A 23,862-nucleotide genomic window follows, 5' to 3' on the forward strand; every position below is an offset into this window, starting at 1 on the left:
CAAACCAATAAGACCATCAGTATCTGTTATAAACGTTTTGTGTTACCATCACCTTGAAAAATGGATTGTTCCACACATCACATCACCTTTCTCAGGCCGTCTTGGGGCAATTTTGTCAAGTGAGAGGCCTCAAGGTCATTATTTTTGTTTTTAAAGTACAGGGAGTACATCCTCTTTTCCAGGAGTTTTTCTTTTTTTTTTAACCAATATTTTTATATCCAAATATATTTAATAAGAAGACCAAATCTAGGGTATGACGAGAGACAATAAAAGAAATAAATTTCAGACAAAAACTGTAAACAAAGATGTCAAAAAAACTAAAATGTAAACTTAATTAAAAAAAAAAAAAGAAAAGAATCAAGGGCAAGACGGAAACATACCAGACTGGTCGTTGCTACCCCAGACAGAACTTCGATCCTTGCAGGAATAACGTATTCTGTAGAGTAAGTAGCTTGCTAATCAAAGCCTGAAACACAATGCCCAGATCAAAATGCATTCAAGGCCCACAGTGGCACTTTCTCCAAGAGTGAGAGGATTAGATAGAATCATGATAGCAAATAGTTCTTGACCTGATAAGCAAAAGATACAGATCTGAGTGAAGGGACATCCTAGGTAATGTCCTCATCTGGCCAAGAAAACTGGTAAGAAAGCTATCATGGAAAGAAGAGACTAGAAAAATATCGGCCGACAGACACCATGTGGCTCCACAGCCCCTGGGTCACAGTGGCAGGAAGAAACACGTGTGCCGGGCGGGCTCCTGGCGTGTGCAGAAGATTTCAGTTACTCACTGAGCCCCCAGAAGCAGTTGTTGCTGCTTTCATGTTGGTGAAGTTTCAAAGACACTGAGGTTTTACCAAATCTCAGTGTCATGGTCATACTGTTTTGGGGGGCAGGGCAGGGAAGGCCCGTGGGAGTCAATTCACTTGCTTTCTAACATGTTTAGTTGACAGTAAAGTTGGCTGGAGGGGGCAGGTACTAGACAAAAGGCAGGGTATTTGGTAACATGCAATCTAGTAAACGTCCAGCACAAAAATAACTGACTTATTTTCATTATTCAATTACCCATTAATACACACAATCAAAAAAATAATAATTGGGGGAGAGTATATTAATACTGAAAGTAATCAAAAGTATAAGAACTAAGATCATCTTAACTGGCAGTCAAGCTTTTGGTGTGCTGTATTGCACCTGGTTCACTAACCCATGAGATTTTCATTGAATGTTCTAAGAAGTCACGGTTTAGCTTTGAACTAGAAAGTGTGTGTGTGTGTGTGTGTGTGTATGTGTGTGTGTGTGTGTGTGTAAGTGTGTTTTCTCTAATCGGAAACGTCTGATCACTTTGTCTAGCCTGGGAGTATGGAAACTAGACAAAGAAAACGTGTTCTAAAGAGCTGTGTATCTTACACACTTACAAAGGCAGCTTTTCTACACCCACACATACAAACACACGTGCCCTGGGAGAAAAGACCATTGTTCGATGCTGAGAAAATATTCACCGCCGTTTGAGAAATGCTGTGGCTGGGAACTTCAGGAGCACAGTGTCCAGAAATGTTGAGCCGTCCGTGAAGACAAGAGTGCCCTCCAGCCCGAAGGCGGGGTCCCTATGTCAGGTGGGTGCTGTTCCGCAGCCAGTACAGGCCCTGCTGGGAGTACTGGACCAGGTGTTCCATGCTGCTGTGCAGGGTGACTGGCCCCATGAGCAGGTCCAGGTCATTGAAGAATTCTAGGGGACAGAGAGGGTTGTTAGAGGGACACACACTTGGTCCTCTTTATAAATCAAGCCTTCTCTGTCCCATCACTTGACGTAAGCTCAACCTAACAAAATAAAGCCCCCGGGGGCTCACCTACATCCCAATAATCCCTCAATTGGCGACTTCTAATTCAAACGAATGACATTTACAATATTGAATTTAATGGACGCTGTGTGTTCTACATGCCATTTTTTCACTGTTCTGTAAGTACATTGATTTTAATAGATTTAACTCTTCATGTTTAAAATAGATACATGTATATAGACAGAGAGGAAAAATATGTATGTATTTTACTGAAATAATTCTGAATAAACAAAGGAAACATGGCATGGCCAAACCAAACCAAACCCAAATAAATGGCATTTATTTAGCCAAAGAGCAAAGAAAATGTACTTCCTCAGGTTGCATTCTCCTTGTGCAGTAATGTGTCCCACCCTGAACTTGGCCTGCAGCTCTGTCATCCCTTATACTGTCCTCAGCTGTGCTACGTGCTGAGCCCCTGTGGGGGGAGGGTGGGAGTCCGATGGAGGAGGCTCCAGGCTCCTGGAGACAAATCAGAGATGGGTTTTTCTTTCTTTTTTTTTAAAATTTAGTATTTATTTATTTGGCCACACCGTGCGGCATGCGGGATCTTAGTTCTCTGACCAGGGATTAAACCCGGGCCCCCTGCAGTGGAAGCACGGAGTCTTAACCGCTGGACCGCTAGGGAAGTCCCTCTTTTTTTTTTTTTTGGAGCATCCAGCTTGTTTAAATTGTCTTTTATTTTTATTTTACTGAAGTATAGTTGATTTACAATGTCGTGTTAGCTTCAGGATTCAGTTATATATATTCAGTTATATATCTATTCTTTTTCAGATTCTTTCCCCTTATAGGTTATTACAAAATATTGAGTACAGTTAGTTCCCTGTGCTATACTGTAGGTCCTTGTTCACAGATGGGTTCTGAAACACCTCTGCTGAGGTCACCTTCTAGTCCTTGGACATTCTCTGGGTTTGTCCTTTCCTTAAACATTTATTACTGCCGAGGCACTACCTAGGTGCAGGAGGGCAGAGGCAGGGAGTACACCGAGACGAAGAATGTGCAGGCTCTGCCATCGCAGAGACCACGGTTTGGTGGCTCATAGAGACGCATCAATTCGTGTGGCTGCCAGGCTGCCCTAACTGGACCACTGAACAGCACTCCTTGAAAGTAAGAAGCTGGGAGTATTCTTTCAAAGGTGCTCTTGTACGTGCTGAAAGAGGTCCTGCTGGGGAGGCTCCGAGAAGAGCCAGGCTCCAGGTGGCCGGGAGGACAGTGCGGCAGGAGGTCAGGAGAAGAACAGGGGAGGAGGGGCAGGTCTGGGGAAGCCATGCGGACTTTGCACTGGATGTGCAGCTCTGCTGAGGGACGTCTGGCAGCAGCTGGCAGTACCATCTGGAGCCTGGCCTGCTCGGGCTCTCCCAAACTGGCCGCGGACATTTGTACCTTTGTCCCTTCTGTTTCATCCACTTGTGACGTCCACCCCACTCCATCTCAGCCACTCAACTACTGTTTGCTTTTCAAAACCCTGTTCCGTGCCAGCTCCTTTGGCGAGCCTGCTGGCCTCAGCCCCTGGCACTGACCTCCTTGGCACCCTACTGGATTTTCAGGGTGCATCACCGCCGCACTACTGTTATGTCCTGTTTGGTTTCATTATCAATTTCACGTACTCAGGCCTATCTGTGCCATTGGTTCCTTATCTCATCATGGACATCCTGATCTTAGCCTCAGAGGCACATGTTACCATGGGAACAAAATTTGCATTTAATGGCTTGATAGCTCAGATTTACACTCTCACGAAGCACTGGAGAAATAGTAAATTGGTATAATCTTATGGGAGAAAGTTAACAATATATACCAATACATATCTTAAAAGAATCTATACCTGTTGACCTCCACATTCTATAACTCCCTCCTATGACAGTAATCAGAAATATGAACGATTGACATGAGGATATTTATCGTTAACGTTATTTGTAACAGTGGGAAAAAATTGGAAGTAACACAAATGTCCAACAACAGGGGAATGGTTTGAGAAATCATGATACTTATGATTGCATACCTCTATTTTGAAAGTATTATAGAGTCATCATAAAAGGTGTCTCTGAACGAGTTAGTGACATGAGAAAATGCCTGATATAATGTAAAATGAAGAAAAGACAGGATGTAAAACTGTATATATACTATGATCTTATTTTGGGAAAAATCATGCATATTTGGAGAAAACGAGAAGAAATTTCAAAAGTTTTTTTTTTTTTCAATAGAATGTTAATAGTAGTTATTTCTTAGTGACAAGATTACAGATGATTAAAAATTTTTTTCTCTACAGTTTTTTTGTACTTTACAAATTTAGCCACAGTAAACATGCATTCCTTTTGTGATCAGTAAAAACAAACATTATTTAAAAAGAAATGCAGCTTACCCATAAAACACGTTTTTTTTCAGTTGGAAGCAGCTATCACTTCAATAGCTAGTAACATTCCTACTCATCAGTTAATTAATTCATCCAGTATTTCAGACCCCCAACTGTGTTCTAGGCACTACGCAGGTCTTAGGAATACAGAGTTGAATAAAATGTAATCCCTACCTTTAAGGAGCTCACTGTCCGAAGGAAAAAAACGTGTGTGTGTTTATCTATATAATTTGTATCTGTATCATTGGGACCTATATCATTTCTATCTCCATCTCTATCTCTGATCTTTCCCACAGTAAAGATAAAGGTAGGTAAAGGCATGGGAGGCCCTGAGTGAGGGGGAGAAGTCAGGCAAATTCACACAGTAGGTGACAGCGTCTACTATTTCTTCTTCGCCCGCTGATGCCCAAGGATCAGGGTGGCTCCCTGAGCTGCGGCTGAACTACGCGCATGCTCCCCAGAGGCGCACACACCTCTGTTCTCCTTGGCCAGGTTGTCCGCCATCTCCCAGTAGTCATAGCTGTGGAGAATGCTGTTGGTGATGCTGACGTGGTTGGCTGCCATCTGGTGGATGCGCTGTGGGATGCTGACGATGGTTGACGGGGACAGGGCGTTCCCATTGGAGAGGCTCCCCTGAGATCCCACGGAGCTGGTGGGGGAGGGGTTGGGAGACATGGGGGATGGGGTGCCAGTGCTCCTGGAAGGGGAGAGCATAGGAAAACAAGGGGAGAGGTTGATCGGGCAGCCCCTCAGGGCACTGCAAGCAGAGGAGCACCTTACCCAGCGTCATGCAACATCTCATTTATCACCTTCACTTCGGAAAAACGAACTTACTTTCCACTGGCCCCCCACGGAGATGGGGCTTGGGCAGCTTTAGATGAATTCTGCAGGAAAATAAAAACATTGACAGTGAGTACCATCTGCTTGAGTTTAAACAGCCCACAATAACATGTTCTCAGGTGACCGTTGAGAGAAGTAATGGCTGACATTGTAGATAAAATGCAGATTCACAGAAATTGGATCTGGGGAGTTTTTAATTACTAGGCTATTGGCTTCCTCTCTGGAAGATAGTGGGAGGCAGCTGCCCCCTCCCACTGACACAATGAGAATATCTTATTTTTAAACGTAGGGCGTATTTGCAGAAACTGTCGACATATATTTAATGCCTGAAAATACATGAGACATCAGCTGTTACCATGTTAACTTATGAAGCTTAAAAGTATTTCTCTTAAAGGAAGTTGCTCTTGAATGTTTCTAAAAGAACAGACTAAAACGTATTTCCTTAACAATAGTGAGTTCAAAAATTCTGATTTATTTAAAAGTCTGATATGGGATGTGTTGTATGAGCCAGTTGTTTGCATCACGCATTTAAAAGACATTTTTGCCTTTGGCAAGGAAAGCTTCTAAATGTACAGATAGATTTCCTCCCTGAGAGCCCAATAATGCTTTCTTGGACATAAGTCTATGAGACTGTTAAGGAGAAAATGGACTTTATAATATTGAATTTTCCCTTCCAGAGACAAGAAAATAGCCTCAGCCTGGTTCCCCAGAGACAAAGTGTTTCTTTTGGTTAAAAAGAACTTTATGAAGTGGTGACTGATTTTTAGTTTTTAGTGGAGGTGTTATTAAAATGGTAAGAAATGGCCTTACATGTGAGGATTTTGCAAAATTGCCTTCAGGCCTCTTCCACTACCACTAAAGTCTTGTGACTATAAAAAAAAACATGGGTGGGGACAAAGGCCTTTTTTTCAGAGCCAGCTGTACTGATAAAACTCATTTTTTATGGACCAATTATCCTTGTTTCCTAAAGGTTTCATAATCTCTGAACATTAAGTAGTATTTAAATAGCCTTTGATTTAGGGTATCTACCAATACCTTCTAGGGGAGAAGCTCTGATATTTAAGTTGTATTCTCTATTCATTCTGTACAGTTTCATGGACTGCTTACAGACATTAAGAACATCTTGGATCCCTTAAAAGTTCTGCTGTAACCTCTGTGGCTTACAGAGTTCAAATTCCTTCTTTATTCAAGCGTTTTGCTTGACTGTAATAACTCTCTTTAGTATTAGCTCTTGGATTCTAAATTTTTGAAAACTACTTATCTTGACCTTAGGCGCCCAAAGTAAAGGGAAAGGCTTAGTGTCAGTACTTGTCACTATGACTGATGACCGTCAATGGACCAAGACAATGGCTTAGCACCTGGTCACTGCATGCATGACCAGGAAGGAGACAGCATGCTGGGTGGACATCGCCCACGGAATGCCCAGCACAGCCGGCTCCTCTGAGATCATCTCCAAGAAGTGGAGGTTGGGGATTAAAGATCGAAAATGATGGTTGTGTATCTGACAAACAGCCGGTGGAGGTAGAAATGGCATAATTTCTTGTTTCTACAGTCAAATGGGCAGTGAAGAGGCCCAGAAATCTCAGATGAATTATTCACAACAGTACACCAGAGGCTTTCTGGTCTATTTTCCCCCCCTTTTTTCATTCTCCCAGTGAAAATGACTTCATTCCCTGAGATAGGTAAAAGTTATTAGCACGGTTTGCAATTCTATCCTTATACGTGCACATTGTTACTGTTCTAGAGCCTCTGGGTTCTAACAAGCCATTTCTTACCATTTAAAATAACACCTTTATGAAAAATTAAATTAGCTACTGGAGGTAGCTAAGAGGAAGTTCTAAGGAGTTACTTCTCAGAGGAAGAAGCTCTAAGTGAACATGAGCAATTTATGTTAGCTATAAAGATGGATTTGCTAGGACACTGGGATAGGTAACGGGATCTTCCTTCTCTAGAGGCTATAAAAATACTTGGACACAGGCAGAGGGATAAATTAGATGGGCTCTCAAGGCCATCCTCTGAGCCCTGAACACCACGAGTATGTCATAAATGGGGTTCGTGTGGATATCAGCTCCTGTATTATCCCCAAAGCAATGGATTCCACCTTGAAAATGTCCTTGACAGGGAGACAACTGGGTACAACATGTTGCCTGTTAGCCAGACAGTACCTTGAAATAGTCGATAAGTGCTTTTGAATACTTTACAGCGTGATCCCTTTTGAGTCGAAACATCCGCCAGTACAGGAGAGCCAGGCATCGGTAACTGCAGCAGAAAAAGAGAAATAGGCCCCGAAAGTATGAGTGGGCCCTGTACTAACAAGACTTAAAAACAATCTTGCTGTTCCAGATGCACTCAAGGTCTATAGCACGGTAGGCATCGGACCTTCCTATTTGTTCAATGTTAACTCAAAATTTCAAGGAGTTACTCCATAAGTATATCACTTCATATAAATAAATATGAATAAATGAAGAATATATATAACTAAAGAATATAAATATGAAGACATAAAGCAGCTTTATTGCTTCTTTGCTGGGACTGAGGGACTTGTCATTTTCTTCTTCCACCACTAGGAGACAGTCTCTCTCCATGAGAGGAGGGAGGAAGCTCTAGCACACAGCTCTCACTGCTTACTGGGTGAATTTCAGGGCACAACTACTTCATTCTGATTTGCCTTGACACCCCGGACTTCCGGCAGCGGCTTTGCTAAAAGAATAGCCAGCCCTTCCACCTGTTTTTATTCCCTTCACTACCACTGTACTGGACTATAATTAGTTCAAATAAAGTAACGGATATGAATGTATTTTATAAAAACACTACTGGGAGTAGTCACTATTTTATGTTACAGTTTATATATTTGTTATTTACATACTAGTATTCTATTTTATATAATATTAACTAATCATTGTTAATTAATCCTAATAAGGAACTTAAAGTTTGAAAAGAGCACAGAAAGCATTTCCTGAGCCATACCCACTTTTTTTTTTAACATCTTTATTGGAGTATAATTGCTTTACAATATTGTGTTAGTTTCTGCTGTATAACAAAGTGAATCAGCTATACATATACATATATCCCCATATCCCCTCCCTCTTGCGTCTCCCTCCCACCCTCCCTATCCCACCCCTCTAGGTGGTCACAAAGCACTGAGCTGATCTCCCTGTGCTATGCGGCTGCTTCCCACTATCTATTTTACATTTGGTAGTATATATATGTCAATGTTACTCTCTCACTTCGCCACAGCTTACCCTTCTCCCTCTCCCTGTCCTCACCATATCCACTTTTCCTTGGTGCTTTCCACTCCTAATTATTTGCTAACTCAGATCTAGTGTTGACATACTAGAATACCAACATACCAAATACAACTTAGTAGTCTCTTAAAAATTTTTTTTCAATTTTAATTTTTCATTTATTTTTTATTTTAATACAAGTTTTAAAGGTTACTTTCCATTTACAGTTATTACAAAATATTGGCTGTATTCCCTGTGTTGTACAATACACCCTTGACCAAGAGTCTCTTCTTAGCACACCAAACTCCAGAGGACGTGATGATGCAAAACTACTGCAGACCCTCTCTTTTGTGTATGTTGCTGTTGTTGTTGTTATATTATTTTGAGATTCGATTCTCCAACTTGCAGATCAGGTTCTAAAGTGGAGTATGAACCATCAGAGAAAAAGACATTTTGGCTCCCCATCACAGGAGGAACCAACAGAGAGGTGTCCTGTGATTTGAGGGAGTACTAAGGAGATGTCATGGGGAAAATTATTATTATAATCATTATCATTGTCATCATTATAGAAAAAAAACCCTATTACGTGTTGATTAACATTTAAATATTGCTTTTATTATCAAAGTGGAATGAACTGCTCTTCAGTTTAATGTGTTGAGAACTTGAATGCATCATCTTGATTCAGTTCTACTAATCCCACATGTAAAGAGACAGATGAATTATTTTGATTGCCTCTAAAATGTTAAACACAAGAGATTACATTTGGCACAATTCACATTCAAATGATTAAAACACAGACTTACCTGATTTTAAGACACACACACACAGAAAAATGGGTCCTTGTGTCATGGACCTGTTGATTTTCAATCACTGTGAATTCACCTCATGCATAGGACAGCAGGGTGCAGGCTCTCCCTGGCCACCATGAGAACTGCCTTTGGTTTGGTGTGTCAGAAGCGCTAGGAAACCATCATGCATTTCAGCACCTGGTTTGCCAACGAAGATGTACGAGGCTGGGGAGGCTATTTTAAGCTGATGTGATGCACTTACCATAATGCAGCCAGCTGTTTATCCTCTGGTGTGGCATTGGGGCCTGAGTGGGTTTTTAGTCTCATAGCATATCTTAAAAAAAAAAGGAAAGAAAAACAAAAAATTAAAGCTTTCTTATTAACAATGGAACATCTTCTAGGATGGAAGGTCTCTCTGCCCAATACTTAGTTTTTCATAGTGCTTGCTGACAGTTCTTTCTTAGAAGCCAGCTGAGGCTGCCCCATTTTCTCTAAGCACGACATGATTGTCATGACTAGAAAATGGCTTTTATGACCATCTAGCAACTTTCTGCTCTCTAACAATACAAGTCCAAATGCTACAGATGGTCAAGAGTGGTATCAGTTCAAGCATTATCCATGTATATGGTGACACATCCATTTTTACAAATTCTGATTTATGGCTGAGTGGCTGACAAGATGGGAGCAAAGGTCAATCCTTCCAGGCCAATCTCCAGAAAAATTTTTATTCCTTGTACTCAGATGAATGCTTGGATTTATTCCTTTTTTATTGTTATGGAACTCTTACTTTGACAGTAGTATAACTGTCCTGGATGCATAACTAGTAGATTTTATGAACTTTACTCAATCTCACTTATTTCTCTGAACCAGAGGTATATGGCCGTTCCTTTCTCCAATAATATACCAAGTTACTTGCAGACTCCTGGACAGAGCTGAGGCAGTATATGGAATGGTCAGGGAGTCCTGGGTTCAAGTCCTTATAGTTGTGAGAACTTAGACAAATTAACAGCTTTAAGCCTCCATTTCCTTATCTATAAAGTAAGATGAGTACTGCTGATCCCATAGCATTGCTGTGAGGATTAAGTGAGAGAGTGTTTGTAAAGTTCTTGGCATAGTGGGCTGGCTTATTGCAAATTGCTCAAGAAATGATACTGTTATTACACTAGCTCCACAGCATGCAGACTTGTAGTGTTTTTTTTTTTTTAATTTATTTATTTTTGGCTGCGTTGGGTCTTCGTTGCAGTGCGTGGGCTTCTCACTGCAGTGGCTTCTCTTGTTGCGGAGCACGGGCTCTAGGCATGCGGGCTTCAGTAGTTGTGGCACGCGGGCTCAGTAGTTGTGGCTCGCGGGCTCTAGAGCGCAGGCTCAGTAGTTGTGGCACACGGGCTTAGTTGCTCTGCTGCATGTGGGATCTTCCCAGACCAGGGCTTGAAGCCGTGTCCCCTGCATTGGCAGGCGGATTCTTAATTACCGCGCCACCAGAGAAGTCCCTTGTAGTGTTTTTGAGTGTATCTCTTTGCTTAGTTTTCATAGTGGTTTCTCCGGGTATTACAAGATACATATGTGACTCATCACAATTTATTGGTATCAATATTTTCTACTTTGCTTGAAGAGTTGAAACCTTACTTCCATGTCACCGCTTTTTTTTTTTTTTAATAAATTTATTTATTTATTTATTTATTTTATTTTTGGCTATATTGGGTCTTCGTTTCTGTGCGAGGGCTTTCTCTAGTTGCAGCAAGCGGGGGCCACGCTTCATCGCAGTGTGCGGGCCTCTCATTATCGCGGCCTCTCTTGTTGCGGAGCACAGGCTCCAGATGCACAGGCTCAGTAGTTGTGGCTCACGGGCCTAGCTGCTCTGCGGCATGTGGGATCTTCCCAGACCAGGGCTCGAACCCGTGTCCCCTGCATTGGCAGGCAGATTCTCAACCACTGCGCCACCAGGGAAGCCCCATGTCACTGCTTTTATATAACACTGTCTTGAGCATCACATGGTGGTATAATTTTTGTTTCTATCATCAACTATGATTTATAAAACTCTTGAGGAGGATAGTTTATTGCATGTACCCATAGTTCTGCTCTTACATTGTTTTTCCTTCCCTCCTGTTGGTCCAAGATTCCTTCTTTTGTCACTTCCTTTCTGTTTGAGAAACTTCCTTTAGCCAACCTTTAAAGGTAGGTCTGTTAGAAACAAAGACTTTTCGTTTTCCTTAGTCTGAGAATGTTTTTATTTCCCCTTTATTCCTGAAGAATGAAGTCTCACTGAATCTAGAGTTCACAGTTTGACAGTTTTTTTCTTTCAGCATTTAAAAAATGTTGTGCCACTCCTTTCCGGCTTCCATGGTTTCAGATAAGAAGTCAGCTGTTATCTGAATTGGTGTCCCCCTATGGGTAATGTGTCATTCCTCTCTCGTTGCTTCCAGGATTTTTTTTTTTCCTTTGTTTTTAGTTTTCAGAAATGTAGTTTTGACATGTCTTGGCATACATTGCTTTGGCTGTTTATGCTGTTTGGGTTTTTCTCCACTTCTTGAATCTGTAGGTTTATGCCTTTTGCCAAATTTGGCAAGTTTCAGCCATTACTTCTTCAAAATATCTTTCAGTTCCATTCTCTCCCTCTCCTTCTGGGACTCCAATAATGACATGGAGGTTCTACTGTCATTGTGCTTTAAACTCTATCCTTTTTTTTTTTTTCAGTCTGTTTTCTTTCTGTTGCTCTGATTGGGGGGTAAATTCTATTTTCTGTTCTCAAGTTCATTGATTCTATCCTCTGTCATCTCTACTCTACTACTGAGCCCCTCCAGTGAGATTTTTATTTGTTATATTTCTCAGTTCTTTAATTTCCATTTGGTTCTTTTTCAAAACAGCTTCTATTTCTTTGCTGAGACTTTAATTTTTTGTTTGTTTCAAGAGAATTTGTAATTATTTGTTGAAGCATTTTTATGATGGCTGCTTTAAAATCCTTGTCAGATAATTCCAACATCTGATTCATCCTGGTTATTGGTGTCAACTGATTGTCTTTTCTCATCTCAGTTGTGGTTTTCTTGTTTCTTGGTATGATGAGTGAGTTTCTATTGTATCTTGGACATCTTGGCTATTATGTTAGGAGACCCTGGGTCCTGTTTAAATCTTTTCTTTTAAAAGGAAGTCACCCTGTTTAGGTTTAGCAGGCAAGTCATAACCTACTTCTGTGGGCTGTGGTTCCATTTACAATTTAATTTTCAGAGGCTTTGTGGTGCAATTTTGATTTGTGGTGGCAGGGTTCCACCGGCCAGTGTCCCCCAGTCACTTGGCGTCCTTTGGTGGAGAAAGGAATTCTCTTGCCTTCTGGGACAAAGAGCACATCCTAAGCTGGGTACCTGTGGCATGATCCCCCTTGGGAGTGCTCCCAGCTCCCGAGTGTCTCTCAGTGGGGGAGGGGAGTCTCAAACCTGGTGGGCAACATGCAGATTCAAGTGGTATATTAATGCTGTTTTCTAACTCAGATAAGAAAAACTCTTTTTTATCTTAGTTTTTGGAGTAGTTTAAGGGATTCTATTCAACCATTTAGAAACTGGATTGTGTTTTCCACCCATGCAAGGTCCCATCTCTGGTGTAGAGCGGGTGTGCACATCAGGACCTCCAGTTTATTTGACATCAGGCTTTTATCGTTGTTTGGATTTATTTGTTTGTTTTTTTAAAGTTTGAATGCCTTTAGGCAGGCTATGCAGTTCACCAGAGGCCCTGTGACTTGCTTATTTGTTCATTCCTCAAATATTCACTGAGTACGTACTATGTTCTAAGATCTTTCCCAGGGATTATGACCACATTAACGAACAGATCAAACAAAAACCAAAAACATCCCTCTGTCTGAGGCACTCACATTCTAGAACACATTATGGCTTTGTGCCTGTCCACTTCCACCCATATTCTTCCATGCCTGCCTGTGGGCATCTGAGTCTGTGCCTTATTCTGAGGAAGAAATGTGAGAATCTAGGATCTCTTAAAGTAATTTTTTTTTTTTTTTTTAACTATGGCAATTTCTTTTCTTCACTGCCCAAAATGCTGTACCATGTAAGAAAACAGTATGAAGGAATCACCAATACATTGGTGTAATAGAAATATTTTAATAAGAAAAATGGTTGGACAGTGTTAACTTTCAAAACATTCTTGAGAAGTGCTTTTTGAAGATGATGTGTTCTTGATACTGGGATGACAAAGTCAAAGGCTGTCATCCTTTCCTATTTCCTGAAGGAGAGTAGTGTAAAATACCAAGGAGCAAACCTGGGCCAATGCATACCAAGAAGGTTAAATTTAGGATGACTAGAAATCTTCCACCTGGAATAGTGAGTGAGACATGGTAAACCATATTTACTCTTAGGTTGCCTAGAATTCCAGAATTAGAAAAGTCTCTTAAAGTTAGTTTGGGGAAGGATTATTTCACATAATGGGTATTAGACATTATCCCAAGCAGTTGAACCAGCTAAAGACGTAAAACATATGACGAAGGTTCTCAGTAGTGTTAATGGATGAAATTCCCTTAATGGTTCATTAAAGAGACATTAAGGATGTGCCTTTCCATGTTGCCATCATGGAAGACAAAGAGTCTCCCACCCAGGTCCTTGCTGTGCCCCTGTCAGAAACCCTGCTTCTGTTCACACTACAGGTCTTAACCCAGGCCGGGGATGGCGCTCACGTCCAAGTCTTAGACCAGAACAACGCCAGCACCTTTTCAGATAGTGCGTCGTAGGATGGATTTCCTTTCCTAAAATCCCCCTGAATCTTCTTTCCTTTCATTAAATACTCCTGAATCATTTACTGATGAAGTTAGGATTTAGATTATATGAATCTGGATCGGATTAACAAAAAAAAAAGCAGCATGGAGATGAAGTGAATTCAAATTCTGCCACCTCCCAGCTGGGTGAAGTAGACATCTCACGTCTCCCTCAGGTTCAGCTTACTTTCTGCAGCCAGTGGGGTTAGAGGAGCTGCCGCCACCCCCCGGCACTCACACAGAGAGCGAAGGAGGCAGGCTCTGCAAAAACGTCTTGCAAGATAGTCCATTCTTATTTGGGGGATGAACACTGGTTCTTGGTAGCTGACAGTGCAGGCTGACATTCTTTTCTGTGTTCACAGCACTTATATACATTCCTCCCTCCACCCCCAACCCCTGCCCCCAAGCAAGAAAACGCAGCGCTTACCTGATGAGCTCAACTGTTTCTGAATACATTGTATAAGGAGATTTGGATTCCATTGGGCCCTGCTCCATTGCATTTCCACACTCAATGAATGACAAGGCTGCTTCAGCATAGTTCAGAGCCTTTCCAAACTTTTCCACCTGATCAAGAGAGTTAATACAGTGTCTTCCTTAGGAATAGTTTTTCAAACAGCGTTGTCACATAATCTATACACTTTGAGAAACCCGACTTTGAAGTTCCAAACTCCTGTGAATGGAGCTGAGAGAAGACAGAAACAGGGTAATACCTTCTCTAGGTATTCTCGCAAATTGCTACTGGTTTAGGGTAAGTGAGTAAAAGGTTATACAGAATTATACCAAATCCACATCACAACTGCCAATCAGAATTGTGCAGAACTTCACGGTTGCTTTAATTTCTGTTGCCCTCTTTCCAACTCCTAATGGTTTGTCAACTTCACTCCTTGGTCCTCACTGCCGTGCTAAATATACATCTACGTTCATAGGCCTGACTCCATGTAAGAGTTTTCACACTTAGGGGGTATACTCTCACTTTGATGGTTTAAGGCCTTCGTTATTATCTTTTACACTATTTGTGACATTTACATCTCCATGCCTTCCTTTAAGTATGTATTTTTTAGTTGTTTCGTTAGCAGGTAGAACGTCACCCTAAGGGTGAGGGTGAGGAGAGAAAGGGAGAGGAGGTAAAGCTCAAGGCATGATTTCAGCTTGAAGGACACAACGTTGAAAATTAATAAAAAAATGACCTTTTGGGATTATAGGAGGTACCTAAATTTATGTTAATCTTTACCCATATCAGTGAGGATAACGAAGCATCAGCTTTACGTTCTTAGGTTCTCATACATCTAAACGTACACATCAGGTTCGTGCATGGTTCCATGCGTTCTTCCTCTCGGTGGATGATGACACACTCTAAATTTGAATTGCATCATCTCCCCAGTTTTCAAACATTCATTCATCAATCAAAACAGAATTACACAGATACTCTTAACTACTGATCTAAGTCTTGCCTCTAAAAAAACCTCTCATTATTCATGACACCTCAGGAAAGGGAAATGTAGAGCAGAATTCTCCCCCATTAGCAAGTCAAAATTTTAAACAGCTTATAACCCTAAGAGGCTATACAGCAATATTTCTTGGCAGTGCTTTCAGATTAAGGAAATCATTTCTTTCAGTAAGTATTTGCTAAAGCACCTGATTCTGTGTGGTCTGTACTTGACACACAAAAGCTCCTTCCAGGAACATATATGTGGAGAGAAAAAATGTGCACTCACAAGAGAGCTCAAAGTGCAAGGCAGTCTGTGATTAACTAACCGAATGCAAAGCAAGGAGTCCAATGCCAAAGAGAGGGCAGGAAGGGAGCAAGTGATGGGGCTACAGGGAGGCTGGGGAGGAAACTGGGAAGGAACAGTATGATTTGGCTGAATTTGTAAGGAGGACACTGAAGGTGTGGGTGTGCGTGCGAGTGCGTATGTGTGAGATGTTGTGTGTGTGTGAGGCTCTGCAGGTGCAAAGATCTGCCAGCTGGCACGAGTCAGGTGTGCTTAGAGGCGGCAGGGGGCCAACATGGCTGGAGCAGAGTATCGCTGGGCAAGGCCAGGTTGGGCAAGATGACACTGACTGAGGAAACCTGGTAAAACCTTGGATGATTCAGGCAGGAAATTTCATTCTGCTTTAAAATTCAATGTGACCATGCATCGGTTTCTTCGGGTGACCAGAACTCTCCATCAGACTGTGGGATTGTGAGGACAAAAACTCTACCTCCTATTTCCCTTCTGTATTTTCTGATACCCCGTGGTTATTTCTCTGTACACCAGTGGACCTAGGCAGTGAGCTTCATATAAATAAATGCTTGGTGGGTAACATCAGTAGCGTTGGGGGGTGGGGTACAGTTATGGTTTAGGCATCTGCAACCCTGGAATAATACTCTGAAGGTCATCTGAAATGCCTTATTCACCTCCAGCGCCCTGATTTCACTTGTGAGCACTGGAGGGGAGCAGAACTAGAATTACTAGACAGGAAAGACTCCCTTTGGTGAGATCTTCTGACAGAACAACCATATGATCTCTCTTAGAAAACACCAGAAGTTTTCTAACTCCTGCCTGAAGGCTTTAAGCTTTCTCAAATAGATTATCCAAGTCAGAAAAGTTACTCTCTGAAAACATCAAATCATACAACTTCAGGGTCTTACATGCAGTGTAATAGTTTCTGGGTTGTCCAGATTCATAGGAAACATTCATTTTGGCAGGTGCATATGAAGAACACAAGTCTTTTTGAAAAGAGATTTGATCCTGGGACCAAGCCAAGCGTTGGCCAGGCCAACAAGGGAGAAATATGCAAACTTGGGTGTTTTTATTTTTTTTAAGGAAAAAAACTATTACCACCCACTGACTCCATTGCCTCTGGTTCCTATTCAAACTTTAGGTCTAAACTGAAATATTAGTTTATCCAGGGCTTCCTCCCAGTCAGACATTATTGGTTGAGGTCATAATTTATTGGGCGATGAGCACTGGATTATATAAACATTTTTGCCTTGAACAGACCCAGACATCCTTGTAATAGATTTTATAATGACCCTAGCTATGCTGCCCCAGTGATGAAGCTGTGGTACAAACGTCATTTGGAGGAACGGATCTGGAGAGAAAAGGTCTTACCATTGCATCTGCTTTATGCTTCATTCTCTTAGCTTCTTGCATAAAATAATCTGCACTGCGTGGCCTACGAGGAGAGAGTGATATGAAACGTCATTACTGTGCAAGTGCAAGATCTTTTGAAAATATTCTTTCCTTTGCTCACACTTGAAGCACAATTTCGAGACTCTTCTTAAGATGGAATCAAGTTTGTTTTTTTTTTTTTGCATTTCCGAACTACTATAGCCTATATGTAAAAGACTACGATTATATTTCTCTTAAGTTAGCAATTCAAAACACACTCAATATATGCAGATAAATATATACATTTACAGTGATTTTTAACATGGATCCCCAGTACCTAATTTGCGAATCAGACTTTTTATTGCACGGTTAAGAAAACAAGTGCAAAATCTTATTTCACAGGTTATTTACACAAAACAATCCCTTTTTAATGTAAAGATGGCAGAGATACCTCATAATAATTGTATGGATAGGTACAGGTGAGTATATTTCTGTACCCTTATGAAAATCAGTGTTGTTTGTATGCATAAATGGTACCTAAAGTTGCTTGTATCTCTGTATCTAATTATTTTAAAGCTTTGCAATGAAAAATGAAAAGAGGTGCTGCTGTATGATTACATTCCAGTTGTAATAAAGTTAATTGTAAAATGATATCTTCCTTGTCACAATGCAAACATGGCATGTGTTCTCTCTAGTTCTGATTAACTGGCTGGTAAACATTAACACCAGACATGGGCATTATTAAAACAATAACCCTGGCCAGCGCTGACTCTGCTGGGAGATGAAGGGAATTCATCCAGAGATGGATCTGAGTGTGTGACATGACCCCAAGTTACACTAAACTACTCAGCAGACAGTAACTTTAAATGCTTCATTGGATAGATTTTTTTAAATCTACATACTTTAGGTACCATCAGCATAAACTTGTTTTGCATTGTGGGTCTTTATATAATCAATAAACTTGACCTATTCATGTACCCACCATAAGCCAGGACCCCCTGAATGGGAGATAAGATGTAAGTAGTAATATTAATCATGAACTGTTTAACCTATTTAACACACTTATTTTGGACTGCCTTCTTTCAGCTAGGGGGTCTTTTCCCCAATGCAATATTAGGTAGTCAGAGCATCCTTTTATCCTAAGGGGTCAAAAGGCTTAGAAAAATCACACATACCATGTCAATGACATTACCATCTAAAACTATAATCCTCAGTTGAATGGTTTTAATCAATCAATTAAACAAATAAACAAACCAGGATCAAAGCAAATACTTAATTTTGGGTCACAAATCACAGAAGCAAGAAGACCTTGGTTTTCTGTCTCTTCTTCCGCATAAAATATTGTCAGTACTGTGGTAACATGCTGGGAATTTTTAACTTTTCCAACAAAGAAATGAGGAACATGGCTGCAGGATTTCCCTAATGTGCATAATGAAACTCTCTCGATTGTGAGCCCTTCACCATTTTTCCTGCCACGCAGGCCTGGACTCTTTCATTCATCATGATGGGTCTTCATTGGTGGGTGAGGCCTGAGGTTTCCTTCAAAGGAACGCCCTGCTCTGACCGGCTCTTCTTGCTCTAGTTTATTTCCTCAGTGTTCACGCTTCTTCCATTTGAGTGACTTTCATGATGGTTTATTCTCCTTTGTCCACATATCGACCTTTGAACACATACTGGCTATCTGTGGGGTCTTTGATGCCGACTGTGGCTATTTACATTTTTTTTTTTTTCTTTTCTATATTGAAACTTTATTACAAAGTTATAAAGCAGAGCTCTGTAACAAAAAATACACATTTGGGTTTGCTCTTAACACCCAAGTAAGTCTGAGAAAATCTTAATATAAGCCACTTGAAATAACACATTCACATCCAAAAGATTTCAACAAATTTATACATTTTATATTGAGCGCTAATCCCTGTACAGCTTATTCTTACTAGTTTGGATCCAGCTATTCCAATGTATTATGAACCAGTCAGCTGTCCGTGTCTTTTAAAACAAGTTTCAACTGAAACCTCAGAACAGTCACAGCAAAAGCCATGGAATAATGGAAGAATTAGACGTTTCCATGATAATTAAGACCAAGGACCTATGAGAAGCAGGAGAGAATATCCAAGGATAAAATTCAAGTTTTCTACCTAGGTTAGATAGTAACTGAAATGGGATCTTAGAATTCCCAATTTTTACTTGGTGTAGGAATAAAGAAGATACAAAAAAGCGGGGGGGAGGTGTCTGCCACCTTTTTTCCTAAATGGAAACCTTCACCAAAAGAGGTTAGAAGACTTCAAGGCAAGTTCTTTCTCCAAAATGAGTAAATGACATCAGTTCTAATTCTTACTGAGGTTACAAACCAACCATCAGGATATTATTAACTCATGTCTTAAGAGGGAAGTTGGGAGGTAGGGAGAGGTAAGGCCGCAGCAGAGAAAGCAAGTTTTAAGTAGGGAGACAGCCAGCTTCTGCCCTGAAGTTATTGCTAGGTTGTAACTGAGCTGCATACATGTAGACCTGTTTCACAGTGGAATTGAGGAGTAGCTGAATCCTTTGTTAAACTGGTAGGCACTGTAAACTATAGTATTTACTGTCCAGCAGAAAGGTGAAAGACGATGTCTTTATAGGGAAATTTCTTGATTCCCCCAGTTCCTACAAAGGCTGTAGCCCAGAATCAAATCACCTAGCACTTGGTATAATGTCAAGGTAAGCAGTCCAGTGTTCAGCTGACAACCACTTTAAAATTATTTCACTCCCCCAAAAGAGACTGATTAGTGGTTGACAGCATTAAACATGTCTGTACCAATAAACAGGTCCCCTTAGAGGTTTCCCACTGCTTTCAAAGTCAGGACTGGTTCTTCCAGTCTGAGAGATCTTGGCTGCATGGGGTGGGGGTGGGGGGACTGCCAGGGCCTTCGGGTGTTCAAGGGTTTGCATAGCTCGCCCAGTGGTGACGGCAGCACACACCGCTCTTCTGATAGTACACAGTACGTACGTTTGTGCTTGGCTAAGCTTCTCTGGCAAACTTAAGCTCTTCCAGTGGTGAAAAGACCCTAAGGGGGCTCGAGAACATCACCTGTTCGTTGCACGGCCCTTCCTAAAGGGCCTAGAGAATGCTTCTTCCTGACCTGCCCCTAAATCAGCAGGCTGAGAAAGGAAATGGGAGTAGGGAGTCCCCACCAACCTGGGGAACTAAGACTTCCAGCTGTCTGCTCAAGGACTGAATCCAGCCTCGTTCAGTGCCTTCTGATACCTCTTAGGTGCTCTGTCTTACGTGCTCAGTCTCCGGGAGCTTCATGAGAAGTCTGGCTAGAGAAGTGTGAGGCTCTCTGCCTAAGTCTCTGTGCCTTCAGTGAGACCATGTTTAAAACCTCCATGGGAAAGAGGGACCTCATGCTCAGGGGAAAGTGGTTTAAGGCTGTCTGTTGGAGAAGGCAAAGCCAAGCAGAAAGCCACTGCTTCCACCCAACGCTTTCCCTTTTCTCATAAACTAAAATTAAGGATGGCACAAAGTCAGGCCCCAAGAGAAGAAGCAGAGATGATCCATGCACCATCTCGCGCACAGAGACTGGAATTTCCCAGCAGTTTGAAAGCCAGATGCTTTGTTGACTGCCAAGGTCAGGTCAGGAGACTGATAGCTTCCAATCCCAGCACTTAAGGAAGCAACTCTTAACGACTTCAAATTTTTTCAATAGCATTTGTGTTTCATTTCTCGCCACAAATGAGTTTACTGGGCCAAATTCTGTCCTAAGGAGGATCGCTATTGGTCTGGGAAGCTAACATCTTTTTGGTCTGAAGAAACACATGGATTTTAGGTAATGTAGCAAGAGATTTCAGCAAAGGTCGGTTAAAGCACAGAAAGCCAGAGGGACCAGAAATGAATCCAGATGTGCTGGGGAAGAAGAGAGCCATTTCTACCAGGACTTCCGATGGGTGGAACAGAGGCACGCAGCTCAGGGAGATGGGTGGGCTACAGGAGGAAGGGTGAAACTGTTTAGGTTCTCAGAGGAAGGGAAGAAGATACGGTCCAAATTCCAGAAAGTCCTCTCTTCATCAGTTACCATCATGACCCCAAGATCGCTGAAACAGGGACTTGCCTGTGCGATCTGTGCATGCCCAGAGGTGACACAGCATCTTGCTTGCCCTGGTCTTGGGAACACTGCAGATTTTCTTGTTAGGCTGCCCCTCTGCAAGCTGGCCAACTGTGGGCCCAGACACCTCGAGCTATGTCCCTGTAAGGCACTGAAGAAGCCGGTACAAGCCCTCAGGATCGGAAGACATGCACGGCTCGGATCACGTATTGCCGGCAGATGGGACACTCGTTCATGCGCTTGCCACACTTGGTACAGGTGACCATGTGGCCGCACTCCAGCAGAACACAGTCGATGGGCGAGTCCATGCAGATCCGACACAGGTTCTCCTCCAGGCTGGATGGCACTGCTCCCCCGTTCTGGTCTTCAGCACCACACACCAGGTGCTGGAGTCCCTTCTGATCCTTGTACAGCCGCGTCACCCTCTCCATCAGCTCCCACTTCTCGCAGCAGCCCTTGTAGTTGACGAAGTTGCGAGCCAGGATCTCTTTGAGCTGCCGCACGGTTAGACCTTCAATGTCCTCCAGGTCGGTCAGGTCAGACAGAGAGGCCCTCCGGCCCGGGACGAAGCTGTCCTCTGAGTCAACAGACTGGGTCTCATCCTCAGCAGGTGCTCTGGCTGTGCTCTCCAGGTAGACGGGTTCCTCTTGGTCCTGAGACACACGGCCATTGGCCTGCTGCCGGTCCCGAGCCTGGGCTGGGGCTGAGGAAGGGAGGCCGGGTGAGGTGGGAGGTACTGTGCTGGTATGAGGCTGGGTCAGGAAGGCCTGCTGCTCGGGGGAGTCCGGGGACAGGCTGGGGGCGCGAGTCCTGCCCTCCTGGGAGATTACAGGCTGCTGGCCAAGCACCAAGAACACCAGCTCCTCTTTCTCCCGGCACGTTTCGGTAGAGATGTCATGCAGGCTGAGATAGTCCCTCAGGTCCTTCACCTTCATCTTCATGAGCTCCTCCCGCTGAAAGGCTGTAGCTCGGAAGCGCTGGCAGAGAAGGCAGAGGCGGGGCCCGCTTCCCACTTGGCTCGAACAGGCCACGCAGAAATTCTTCTTACAGTCCAAGCAGGTCTGCTTCCTGGCCATGCTTGCGAAGTGGGCCCCGCAGGCCTTGCAGTTTGGTTCCGAGCCCGTGGGGGAAGGGAAGGAGCTGTACCCAGGGTTGGAATAGGCCTGCGTCCTGGCTCCCTGGGGCGGTGGGGCCTCCTCAGGCTGTCCATCCAGGCAGAACCAGTTGCAGCAGGTTGCCCACATGATAAAATCTTGAATGCGCACACTTCCAGTGAGGCAGGGCGTCCCCCATCCCCTGTAGGCAGGGAGAGTCTCAGGCCGCGCCCCGCACAGAGGAGGCGCCCCCGGACCACAGCCTGGCGAGACCCGAGGCCGAGCAGCGCCCCCCACTCCGGGCTCCCCCGGGACCCCACCCCAGGCCCGGTGCCCCGCGGAACCCAGCGCCGCCGCCGCCGCCTCCTCACCTGCCGCAGCCGCCTGCCCGGCCCGCACCTGGGAGGGGAGGGGTGGGGAGGGGCCGGATCCGGGCCGCGGACGGCTCAGGCAGGGGGGCTGCGGGCTGAGCCGCGGCGGCGTCTCCGGGGCTGAGGGGCACCCTGGGGCGGTCGCGACATCCTCACAGCCGGCCCCAGGAAGTTGGCCCCCCCCACCCATCCCCGGCCTCCCGGCCCAGTCCTATTTACATTATTTTTGTTCTTGTTTTTGTTGTTTAATGGACTGACTTAATTTTTCTGAGCAGTTGCAGGCTCAGGGCAAAATGAAGTGGAAAGTACGAAAAGTTCCTGTGTACCTCGCACTTCTGCATGTGCACAGCCTCCCTCACTACCAACAGCCCCACCAGAGCAGCACATTTGTTACAATCGATAAACCTAAACTGACATATCATTATCACCCAAAGTCCACAGTTTACATTTGGGTTCACTCTTGGCGTTGTACATTCTGTGGGTTTTGAGAAATGTATAATGACACGTATCCACCATTATAGTATCATACAGAAGAGTTTCATGCCTTAAAAATCCTCTGCAATATCTTTCGTTTGTCCTTTTGCTGAATGCCCCAAAGCCGAAGAACAGACCTACCTCTGCCCAAACCCAGATCTGACTCCTGAGCTTCAGATGGGGTCCTGGAGCCTATTTGTTCAGGACAAGAGTTCAGGCATCTCCATCCATCTCTCCCCCACTGTTATCACATGCTATGAATGCTCCCTTGTAAACATCCCTTTCTTTCCCCAGTGACCATAGCCACCAAGTCTAGGCTTTCATCACCTCTCCTGGCCTCTAGTTTCACACCCATCCAATCTATTCTGAGCTTTAACCCTTGACCAATGTTTGTAAAACGTGGCTTTCATTATATCACCGTCCTACTCACAGACCTAAAATCCATCTCCAGGGCCTATGAGATCCAATCGCAGTTCAGGTCTCCAATAATCTTGCCTAACCCTCTCAACCGTACCACTTAGCCACCAAGTCCCTCAACCACAGCAAGAGCGGTGTCCTCACTGTCTGGTTGACACGCCATCGCTGTCTCAGAAGCTCTGCTCATCCTTTCCATCCTTCCTGGAACACTCACCCCTCTGCTCATTCATTAAGTGCTTATGACGAGCCAGATGTTACCTGTCCCTCAAATTCTTAGGCCATAAGGCCTTCTTGGTAATTTTGGTCCATGCTCAGCTATGTCTTTCCTGATCTCAGATACCACTTCTTGTTTACACTTCACTTCCAGGCATTTAATTACTTTCTGAGCTGTCCTGGGCTACAGTCATCGCATGTATGCAATTTTGCAGCTGGACCATTTTCAGCGGGGGCCCTGTTGTAAACCTCTTTGATCTTCCCCACCTTGTAGTTTTAGGTACATGGCAGAAGAGAAATGAACCCCCCTTGCATTCATATTTTGAGTTTCGAAG

The 23,862-nt window shown here is 43.3% G+C and overlaps 2 protein-coding genes across 4 annotated transcripts in view; both read right to left on the minus strand.

Annotated features, from left to right (window-relative positions):
- Window positions 1-337: 337 nt before the first annotated feature.
- The window catches only part of AFF3 (ALF transcription elongation factor 3), a 558,597-nt gene continuing 535,072 nt past the window's right edge, over window positions 338-23,862 (minus strand). For all 3 annotated transcript variants that reach the window (XM_061168528.1, XM_061168527.1, XM_061168526.1), the window contains 7 exons: window positions 16,880-16,943; window positions 14,212-14,348; window positions 9,297-9,368; window positions 7,188-7,281; window positions 5,017-5,066; window positions 4,656-4,879; window positions 338-1,723 (listed from right to left, as the gene is read on the minus strand). In XM_061168528.1, the coding sequence (XP_061024511.1) occupies window positions 1,602-1,723; window positions 4,656-4,879; window positions 5,017-5,066; window positions 7,188-7,281; window positions 9,297-9,368; window positions 14,212-14,348; window positions 16,880-16,943 (763 nt within the window). In that variant the 3' untranslated portion in view covers window positions 338-1,601. The remainder of the gene's footprint in view (window positions 1,724-4,655; window positions 4,880-5,016; window positions 5,067-7,187; window positions 7,282-9,296; window positions 9,369-14,211; window positions 14,349-16,879; window positions 16,944-23,862) is intronic.
- LOC133074611 (E3 ubiquitin-protein ligase rififylin-like) lies at window positions 20,117-22,613 on the minus strand. Its single transcript, XM_061168529.1, has 2 exons — window positions 22,424-22,613; window positions 20,117-22,210 (listed from the first exon to the last, which is right to left on the minus strand). Exons 1-2 carry the CDS (start codon window positions 22,611-22,613, stop codon window positions 21,132-21,134), a joined length of 1,269 nt encoding a protein of 422 aa, XP_061024512.1. The 3' UTR covers window positions 20,117-21,131.

The sequence above is a fragment of the Eubalaena glacialis genome, chromosome 14 (assembly GCF_028564815.1).
Source record: "Eubalaena glacialis isolate mEubGla1 chromosome 14, mEubGla1.1.hap2.+ XY, whole genome shotgun sequence".
Taxonomy (NCBI): domain Eukaryota; kingdom Metazoa; phylum Chordata; class Mammalia; order Artiodactyla; family Balaenidae; genus Eubalaena; species Eubalaena glacialis.